The sequence below is a fragment of the Emys orbicularis genome, chromosome 15, assembly GCF_028017835.1.
Source record: "Emys orbicularis isolate rEmyOrb1 chromosome 15, rEmyOrb1.hap1, whole genome shotgun sequence".
In the NCBI taxonomy this organism is placed as follows: Eukaryota; Metazoa; Chordata; order Testudines; family Emydidae; genus Emys; species Emys orbicularis.
In genome coordinates this window covers 12,134,775-12,144,689 of record NC_088697.1, presented here as the reverse complement: position 1 = coordinate 12,144,689, position 9,915 = coordinate 12,134,775, and the positions used below count along the sequence as shown (strand labels likewise).

The following is a 9,915-nucleotide window of genomic DNA, read 5'->3' as shown; positions in this document are numbered from 1 at the left end:
TTCAATTTCCCAGCTGCCCTTGTTGAGGGCAGAGTTCTGGGATTTGCTGCCCCCGTTGGCGGGGTCACCCCACACCTGCAGGGACCTCACTGGCTTGTTGCTGTGATGAGCGTGTGGGGTTTCCTGTGAGGAGTCCGCCCTGCGCTCTCTCTCTCTGGGGTGCGGCGTGTTCCTGTCCAGCCTGTGGGCTCTCGGGTGCTGCGTGGGACCCTGGACACCGGGGAGTCCCCAGCTGAGCTCTGCAGTGTGGGACTCTGCCCCGGGACTAAGGGGGTTTCTCTCCCTCCTTGTAGGGTCCTAGTGTAGACAAGTCACTGTCGCCGGGACAGACCCGAGCCAGGACCCCAAAGCCACCCACACCCTGTTCTGGGGACCAAGGCAGGTGGCTCCTCACCCATTTGTGGGTACTTTGCCCCCCCCTGCCCCTCTTGGGGGTCCCCCCCATGCCGCTATCTGGCAGCACCTCCCCCTTTCTGCCCCCCAGCTCCTGCCCCCCGCCCCGGAGCCTGCCCCGTGCCCCCCTCCGCCCCCTGTTTTACCCCCTCGGGACACGCTTTGGCCCTGCATAGCCCCCCCCCCCCGGGCATTGCAGGGAGCTGATGGGGGGGGGGGCGTCAGCTGCTGCTACTGAGGCTGCTCCGGAGTCCGTGCGGAGTAGCCAATCCGGAGGGGAACCGGATTGTGTCTGAGCCCACGTGAGTCAGATCAGCTACTTCCTCCTCCGCCCCCCGTGCGAGCAGTGGGCCCCGCCCCATCGCACCCGGCTGGGCGGGGAGCGGGGACCCCACTGCACCCCCCGGGCCTGGGGGGGAAGCCCCAGGAGCTGCCGGAGGAGCAGAGGTGAGGCTGGGAGGAGCAGATGGGGGGAGGGGCAGGATTGGGGTCTCGCATCAGATCTGGAGGCAGAACTGACGGGGGGGGGAGAAGATTAATTTGAGGGTTGGGGCCAGATAAATGTCGGGGGGGCTGGGCAGATTGGGGGGGAGCTTGTACAGAGAGACAAAAATCACTTTACTCACTACACGTGGGTGAGGGGCGGCTAATTCCCACCCACCCACTGGGGGGTCAGACACCAAACCCACAACAGAATCTAAAAAACCCCACATGATTTGGGGGATCATTTTCCTGAGTTTTGGCGGCTGACTCGGGAGTTTTGACCCATCCAAGTTGGTACATTTCCCCCCCCCCCCCGACTCCGGGGCTGTGACTCTCCCAGGGGCTCTCAGCGAACAGCAGGAGTCGGTGCCAGGAAGGGGAAGCGCCCGGTGGGTGCTGCAGACAGGGGCTCAGGGAAGCCGGATTTACCCTGTGCAGGGAACCCGGGAGAAGTCTCCAGGGTGAAGCTCCACGTGCACCATCGCTCTGGTGCATTTCACACAACCTGTCCCGCTAGACTGTGGGCGCAATTTCTGTCTGTCCCGACTCACCCAGTGCTGGGAGGGGTCGGCCACACACGTCTCCTGCCCTCAGTGCAGACAGGCTGCGCCACAGAGAAACCTCCGGCCGGCCAGAGAGCTGGCAACTTCCAGGGGAGCGCCAGCTCCACTGTCGGTAAAATTGAGACGCCCCTTCTGTTTACAGGACGACATTTCTTAGTGCTCGAACCTCTGCACCCCTACTTGGCTTGCCTTGAAATCCGCTGTGCCTCCTGGGGGCCAGGGCTGGGCCCGTGACCACACTAGGGGTCATTTGACAAAGGGGTTCCTAAAATATGGCCCCTCCCCCAGAAAAGTTTTTCTGAAAGTTGAGGGATTATCTGACAGATTTTTGCACGCACCTGGGGAATCAAGTCATGGCTCTGATCAGACCCCGGAGGGTCTCGCTGGCATTCGTCCCCACTAGTGCCTGATCCCCATTAGCTCTTAGGAGAAACAATATTAAAAATGTTCTATTCTATAAAGGATTAAGCTCTCCAGAGCGTCTGGAGCCTAACAGGGCCGTTCTTAGGGTTTATGGGGCCCTGCGCAGTATTATTGCGACAGCAGCGCGGGGGCGGGGGGAGGGACGAGGCAGCAAAGGACAGCGAGACACGTGACCCGCCTCACGGTGGCGGAGAGTCACAGTTCGCCGCAGAGACCCCGGACCCTCTCCCTCACGCAGAATGGACACGCAGAAGGTACCTAATTAAAAGCACTAAACTTGGGAATAAAAAATATCAGTCACAGGTATTTTGATCTGCCCTGAAGTTTGTCAGACATTTATTTGCAAAAACTTCGTAGTAAGGGCGGGGCAGCTGTCCTGCTGAATGCAACATTAAATATTCTGGAATACGGGATGCAGCTCTTCTCTGTTTTACATTTTCTTAATCAGTATTTCTAAGCTGATTTTATATTTTAAATGTACTCTTAAACCTTCAGAAAGTCGTCATTCCAGATTACTACCTATTTAACTCCCTGAAACAAAGGCATTATTTTAAATGAATCAGTCACAGAGGTTTAGTGTGTTCATAGCAATGTTCATTGCTTTTAGAAAAAGGGACACTAATTTACTGTGTGTGATCTCCATGACAATAGATGTGTTTATGAAATTTCACCAACTTTAACAAATATGTTTCCAAAGATTTTAAGCCTAACAAAGGATTTTATATCTTACTAAGGTGCTGATCTTGCTGGAGGGTTCTCTTAAAACGAGTTCATCAGATAGTCGGAAGTAAAAGAATCCCGTGCACTGCTATCGGGCTATAAAATCCTGACGGGTGTGGAGAGAGTGACTAGGGAAGTGTTATTTACCCCTTCACATAACACATGAACTAGGAGTCACCCAATGAAATAAATAGGCGGCAGGTTGAAAACAAGCGAAAGGAAGTATTTCTTCACACAATGCACAGTCAACCCATGGAACTTCTCATGAAGGCCAACAGTATAACTTGGTCCAAAACAGAATAAGATAATTTCATGGAGGATCGATCCATCAGTGGCTATGAGCCAAGATGCTCAGGGATACAACCATACGCTCTGGGTGTCCCTAAACCTCTAGTAGCCAGAAGCATCTGACGCGGGCCACTGTCAGAAGACGAGACTGGGCTAGCTGGACCATTGGTCTGACCCAGTGTGGCTGTTCTTCTGCTCTTCTACAAAGAATATTTCTCAAGCTGGTTGTGATGTTTGGTGGCTGTTGGTTCAGCAGCTTTGAGATGGGTGAATGAAAGAGGAAATACAAGTGCAAGGCTTCCCATTCATTTTTATCTGGCCTCTTTAGAAAGACGTACGTGTGTGTGTGTGTGTGTGTGTGTGTGTTCTTCTGTCCTAATAAAAACACTGTGATGTCAGCTAATAGTGGCAATGCCATTGTAAATGTGACGGAATGAAATCTCATCTCGCGTATCCTTTTATTCCCTCCAGACACTCTGCCATCGGAAATGGACAGGGACTTTTGGAAGAAGCTGTTGTCATATACAAAAGGTGAGGGTTCAGGTGGTGGTTATATTTAAATTAAGAGAAAATTCGCCTATGAAAACATCTTTGTTAATGTAACGTGAACACACAACTCAAACACACACTGATCATCAGAAACATTGTCACTGACCAGCCCCCAAAGACCTTATCTCAGCCCATGTGATTCCCCGATTAAGTTTTATTAAAGATCTCTGTGTGTTTGTTTTAATTAAAACAGAGTTATGTCAGTAAAGTATTCCAGGATAGTTAAAGCAGAATCCAATAATCATCGCCAGCAGCACTGGTTCGGTTTCAGCGGCTTTCTAGGGAGGGGGTCTGTTATCAGATTGGAATATCAAGGAATCCCAAAGCGTGTTTCCCACAGAATGCCGTGACCCAGCCGGTGATCACATGGGCCCCAAAAGTTTCAGTGGCGTGTTGGAGGGCTTTCCTTTCACCCCCTCCCCTTGTTCCTGTCACGCAGACAGAAAGCAGAAGTCCAAAGTGCAGGCAATGTGATGTTTATTGGGGTTAGTTCCAAGCAAGCGTATCCAGAGCTCTACACACCGGCCGAGTTTGTTCCCTGGTGTCCCCTTCCCAGCTCTGACACCGCAGAGCGTTTACCCCATCCCTCTTCCCAGCTCTGGGACGCCGCAGAGCCTTTGTCTATGCCCCTCCTCCTTAGCAGGCCCAAATATACCTGCACTGCACGCCCCTACTCTCACCCCTTACAACTTAGGGTCATGTTCCATTTTGGGTGGTCGTGAGTCTGGGGTCTTCATCCCACCTCTTTTGTACCCCATGGGAGGGGTAAGGAGTGAGGTTGTGTCTGGCCAAGGCCAGGCTTTTCTTTGTGGCTTGTAGTGTTTCTTACGCCTCCCCCTCTAACCCCCTTTGCCCCCCTCCTGACTGGTTGCTTGACCTTGACCTCCTTAGTATAAGAGATAAGAGTATCGAAAAGCCAAACCCCAAATTCTATCTCAGGCTGACCAACAAGCCTGGATACTAACCTGGTGTGATCAGATCACCACGGATGGACGTACGGTGACTCTCCGGCTGGGCCACGTTAAAGATTTAGCTAGGGATTGATGTGGATGGAGTTTAATCTGCAAGGCGACCACTTCCCTTTGGGATTTGTTGTGACGATAAGTCAGTTCAGGGTGGGGATGTGGTTACAGACACGACAGCATGAAATCTCGTCTTGTTTTATCCTCCTCCCTCGCGGACACTTTGCCATCTGAATTGGAGTAAAAACAGGGGGAACCAGTCCGATCACACAGAGAGGGTGAGATTCTGGGTGGAGATTTTCTTGATAATTAGGAGCAAATTCTCACGGGAACATCTTCCTGAACGTGTCAATAAAGTAACAAGTCAAACACACCCCGGCTAACAATAAACACATCCTGCCTTAAGGAGATCCCAAGCCGACGTCAGACAAACAGTCCTGACACCGGCCTCGTTGCTCGGTGCATGCTCACGATGAGGAACAGAAATGTTTTCACTCTCCAGTATCCAGACACCCTTAACTCTGCCCTGGGGTTCTGGGAGGCTTTCCCGGGCCTGTTATGTATTAAATCAAGAGGAAGGAGTGGAGTGAGGGTTCTTCTCCAGCATCCTCCCTTCCTCTTCGGCTGGGGTCTTTCTGACCTTTCCCTTCATGCGGCTCCCTTCTCTCGGGCTGGGCGAGGGGCTACCTCACAGGATATTGACCTTACTCTCTGGTCTGGAGCAGCTCCTCCCCAGTGCCCTGTCTTCCCCTCTTCTCCCAGGACAAGGAAGGAAGGACCAGCTAGGGGAGGGGGATCCCTAGGGGGGGTTAAATCGGTGTCCAGCCTCCTCCTCGGCTCCCCTACCTGCAGATTCAGTCTCTTTCCTCCATGTCTCTACCCTTCTGTGTCTGGGTGTGAGACAGAGGGATCAGTGAGGTGCCCGGGATCCCCCCGGGATCCAGGAGTGTCCCAGCCAGAACAGGGCTGCTGGGGAGTGTGAGAAATGGTCCCAGCCTCCCCCAGGGCTGGGCTCTGCCCCTAACGCTCTGCTTTTCTCTCCCCCCAGCGAACGTGACTCTGGATCCAGACACGGCCCATCCCATCCTCGTCGTGTCTGAGGATGGGAAAAGCGTGAGACGCGCAGACGCGTTGCAGGACCTGCCTGACACGCCGGAGAGATTCGACGCACGTCACTGCGTGCTGGGCTCCGAGGGGTTCACCTCGGGGCGACATTACTGGGAGGTGGAGGTGGGGAATGGGAAGTACTGGGCTTTGGGGGTGGCCAGAGAGTCGGTGAGGAGGAAGGGACGGATCAGCCCTAGCCCCAAGGAGGGGATCTGGGCTATGGGGATACACGGGAGTAAGGGGCATTGTAAGGTGTACAATACTCTCTCCTCCCCTGCCACCCGTTTGATCTCGTGGGATACCATAAAGAGGATCGGGGTTTCTCTAGATTACGAAGCGGGGGAGGTGACATTTTTGGATGCTGATTGGAAGTCCCTGTTGTTCTCCCTCCCTCCGGCCTCTTTCAATGGGGAGAGGATCCTCCCTTACTTCTGGGTGCAGGGATCCCCGCTCAGACTCTGTTCTTGAGACAAGGGGGTGGGGGGACGGGGAGTGTCCCCCTGGGAATGAGAAAATGGGCTTCTCTCGCCTCCAACATCCCAACCCCTGTGTCCCCAGAGGGCTCCCATCTCTCCGAGCCCCTGGACCGCTCCTCTCCCCGAAGCACCAATGTCTCAGGGTGCCCATAAAGAGCCGGCTGGGACCTGGGCAGAGAATCTCACTGCAGCGGGTCTCCCGGCCCGTTTCTCACGGCACTCGGTGGCTCTGGAGGCTGCCCAGGCTGGGAACCAACCCCCCAGTAGCTCCAGCGCCCCCCAGGAGCGGTCACACCCGGCACGGGGCCCCCTTAATTCTTTGGGCCACGGAGCCCCTGGCTGGGGGACTCCTGCAGGGGAGGAGTTTGGGGGTTGGAGGCGGAGTTTTGTCAGAGGCTGCCGGAGGGGCAGCTGCTGGGTTTCTGGGATGGGGTTTTCCGAGGCGCTGAAGGGAATTAGGCCCCCAAATCCCCTTGTAATTCCCTCCGTCGGGTCCCTCCCCGCGGCTGTGTTGGGAATCGCAGCTGTGCAGCGTGAGTGCAAGCTGGATAAAGTTCGCTCCGTACGACGTCCTTGGGTTTTGTGTCATTGGCGGCTGGCTCGCTAAACTCCCGCGCGCTCACGTAACCCTCCTTGCCATGGGGCTTCATGGGGCTGGATGGCCACGGTTTAACAGATGCCTTTTCAGTGGCAACGGGCCCCTGTGCCTGGCTACTAACCACCCCCCGGGGAAAGAGGGGGCCTGGTTCTTAGTCACACAAACGCCTCTGGGCAGCGCAAAAGGGCCTTTACTGCATTACTGTGTGTGTCACCGTAGTGTGTAGGAGTCCAAGTTACAGACCAGGCCCCATTGTGCTCGGTGCTGTACAAACATAGAAAGAAAAGATGTCCCTGCACCTGGCAGCTTCCAGTGCAAGCGAGAGCTGGAGACAGACAGACAGAGGGGGAAGGGGACATTTCTCGTACCACAAACCCCCTCCCACAATGCCTCCCAATATCCATAAAGCTCCACAGCGTCACACACTCCGCCACCTCCTTTATGCTCTTCTGTGCGCCTTGGTAGGCTTGGCTAAAGACAAGTTTGTTTGTTTTTTATATATAATTCTGACCGAGGATAGCAACATTCATTTTTAAGCTGTTTTCTATTTTGCTCTGTTTAAATGTTCACAGTTTTGCACAATTGTGGGTTTCGAGCGTTTTCAGCTTTTCTCTAGGGCAACGCTCACAGGCGAAGGGCAGCAATTCAGGGTTGGTCAGACCATCGTTATGTCATGAGAGACGCTGCCAGGCAAAAACAAGTGGAAGCTTTAGACCCTTTGAACACAATTGTACGTTTTTGTCCTGTGCGGTTGACAAAGTGAATCTTTTTTTTAAATCAAACTTTTCAGTTGTCAGCAGCCTTTTTCCTCCTTCACCTCCCTGCCCAGTTGGATGATTAGCAATGGAAATATTTTCCCAATCAGTTGGCGTGTGTACAATGAAATCGACGTTGCCTGGAAAAAAATCACACCCTTTCAAACCAACTCAGACGCTATCTTAGCCGCCACTTTTCCCAGCGTCCAGCTCCATGGGAGGCTAACCCCCATCCCTTCCCCATGTGCCCCCTTCCCTCTCCCTCCCCCACAGGAGCCCAAAGCACGCCCACCACGGCCCCCCAGTGCCAGATGGCCAGGGGTGGGGGGAGTGAGGCCCCAGCCCCCATGTGCCTCAGCCCCCACAGCCCCTGGGCAGCGCGGCCACAGCCCCACCAGCCCTGGAGCGCGCCCCCAGCCCCGGGCGGCCCCCAGTCCTGGAGGGAAGCTGGCCTGGGGGCGGGGCCACGGTAGGCTGCTTGCCTATGATACCCATTGCCCATGTCTGGCTCCCTCAATAACCTGCGTTCCTGCCTCGGTTTACCCTGTACTGCGCTCTAGCAGCTGTGTGTTAGGGTGAGGGGCACATTTGCTCGGGGGAGGGGGGCTGGGTCCATTTCTCAGTCCCCAGCAGCCCTGTTCTGGCCGGGACAGTCCTGGGTCCCAGGGAGCTGCCTCTGCCCTGAGGCTGAGCAAGGGGTCACTGTTAGTTCCTCGTTTCTCGCTTTCCCAGCAGGAAGGTGTCAGGAGCTTTGAGTGAGGAGGGGGCAGGTACCAGCTTTAAACCCCAGCGGGAAACTCCCTCCCCGGCCGGGGGGCCGAGAGGGAAGTGCAGCATTGGGGAAAAGCCACCCAAGACCAGAGAGGACCCAGTGGGGGCATTGGGTGGGGCAGCCCCCAGCCCCGAGAGTACGGAGGGGAGCAGCACCCGAGGGACAGCATCCCCCCAATCCATGGAGCCGTGAGCAGCTCCAGCGGCAGAGCCCAGCCCTGCCCGGGGGAAAGGCCGGATGTCAGAGATGAGCCATGGGGTAAAGGCGAGGGCCGGTGATGGAGCTCTGCTCGGGGTGCTCCGTCGGCTAACGGGCTCAAAGGGGGGCTGAGGGTTGAGCATCCAGGGGCTGAGGGGGATTTGGGAGGGATCATAGGGAGGGGTGGTGGGACAGGATGGTCATTGGGGCCTGGTGTTCAGAGGAATGGAGCTGTGAGGGGTGGGGGTTTGTGGGAGCAAAGGGGGGGTTGGGAGAAGGGAATCATTGGGGGTAAATGAGGATCTATGGGGCAGTTCAAGCTGCAGCCAGGAGAGGGGGGCTAAGGGCTGAGCTGCTCCCCACCAGGCCCCTGGTCCCACCAGTGGGGTGTGGTTTGGGGGGGGATGCAGGTGGCTCCCCCAGCGAGGCGCACCCTGATCCCAGCTGGTGAAAGGTGGGGGGCACAGACATTTCTGAGCGGGGCGGGGGGGGGGAAGTCTGGGGGTCCCATGTCGTTTTACCAACCAAAACGATGAATAATGTCCACCTGGCCGCTTATGCCAGTGTAACTTAATAGGGCTCAGCAGTGTGAATCCACCCCCCTACCCCCCCGCGCGACATACATTTATGCTGGCGTCAGGGCTCATGGGCACAGCGCTGCGTCGGCGGGAGAAGCTTTCCCCAGCGGCTGCCCTTGGCAGAGGTGGTTGAACGTGTGGACATGGCCTTAGTCAATGCCCTGCTCCTCCCCACCGGGAGATTTTAGACATATGGCGTGTGGGGTCGGTTTGTTCCCAGCCCAGCGAGAGCAGCCCCAGCTCCCCACCCCTCCTGAGCCAGGCCCCATCGGCTCCCCCGGGAAACGCTCCAGGATGCTGCCGCTCAGGGTGACCTGACCTCCCTTCTCCCCGTCACTGACCCGGCGCGGGAGATTCGAGAGACCTCCAGGCTGACCCGGCGTGGGAGATTTCTGAGACCTCCGGGCTGACCCAATGCGGGAGATTTCTGAGACCTCCTGGCTGACCCAACGCGGGAGATTCCAGAGACCTCCGGGCTGACCCAACGCGGGAGATTCCAGAGACCTCCGGGCTGACCCGACGCGGGAGATTCCAGAGACCTCCGGGCTGACCCGGCGCGGGAGATTTCTGAGACCTCCAGGCTGACCCAACGTGGGAGATTCCAGAGACCTCCAGGCTGACCCGACGCGGGAGATTTCTGAGACCTCCAGGCTGACCCGACGCGGGAGATTTCTGAGACCTCCAGGCTGACCCGACGCGGGAGATTTCTGAGACCTCCAGGCACTGCCAGAGACTGGGGGGATGAAACATCTAGAGACAGTGACCAACTCAACAAGGGGGCAATGGGCCCTCTTTGGGGTGCAGACAAGAGAGATCTGATCCCCTTTGTGGGGGCCGTCACCCCAGCTGTGACACAGTTCAACCCCAGCGGATCAGCACCTGCCACCCGGGGAGTGGGGCAGGAATATTTGCTCCCAAAGCTCATTCATTCCTCAGTGACTCCTGCTCATTCCCCATCTGATCCCAGGAGGGGTCGTGGCCAGCTCTGATCTCTCCCGACTGGGGGCTCAGGGGCACGGGGGATATTGCTGAAGAGACTCTGGACTCCGG

At 56.2% G+C, this 9,915-nt stretch overlaps 1 protein-coding gene across 1 annotated transcript; it reads left to right on the top strand.

Moving 5' to 3' along the window:
• The first annotated feature begins 1,997 nt into the window (after positions 1–1,997).
• Positions 1,998–6,531, top strand: LOC135889389 (thaicobrin-like). The gene is made up of 3 exons (XM_065417257.1): positions 1,998–2,116; positions 3,342–3,401; positions 5,430–6,531. The coding sequence occupies exons 2-3, from the start codon at positions 3,359–3,361 to the stop codon at positions 5,954–5,956; spliced, it is 570 nt and encodes a 189-aa protein (XP_065273329.1). The 5' UTR covers positions 1,998–2,116; positions 3,342–3,358; the 3' UTR covers positions 5,957–6,531.
• Positions 6,532–9,915: the final 3,384 nt, after the last annotated feature.

Excerpts from the sequence above, each read along its gene's own strand:
- LOC135889389 (XM_065417257.1), top strand. The coding sequence starts at position 3,359 with ATGGACAGGGACTTTTGGAAGAAGCTGTTGTCATATACAAAAG. Across the intron at positions 3,402-5,429 it reads GCTGTTGTCATATACAAAAG|CGAACGTGACTCTGGATCCA; the intron begins GTGAGGGTTCAG and ends CTCTCCCCCCAG.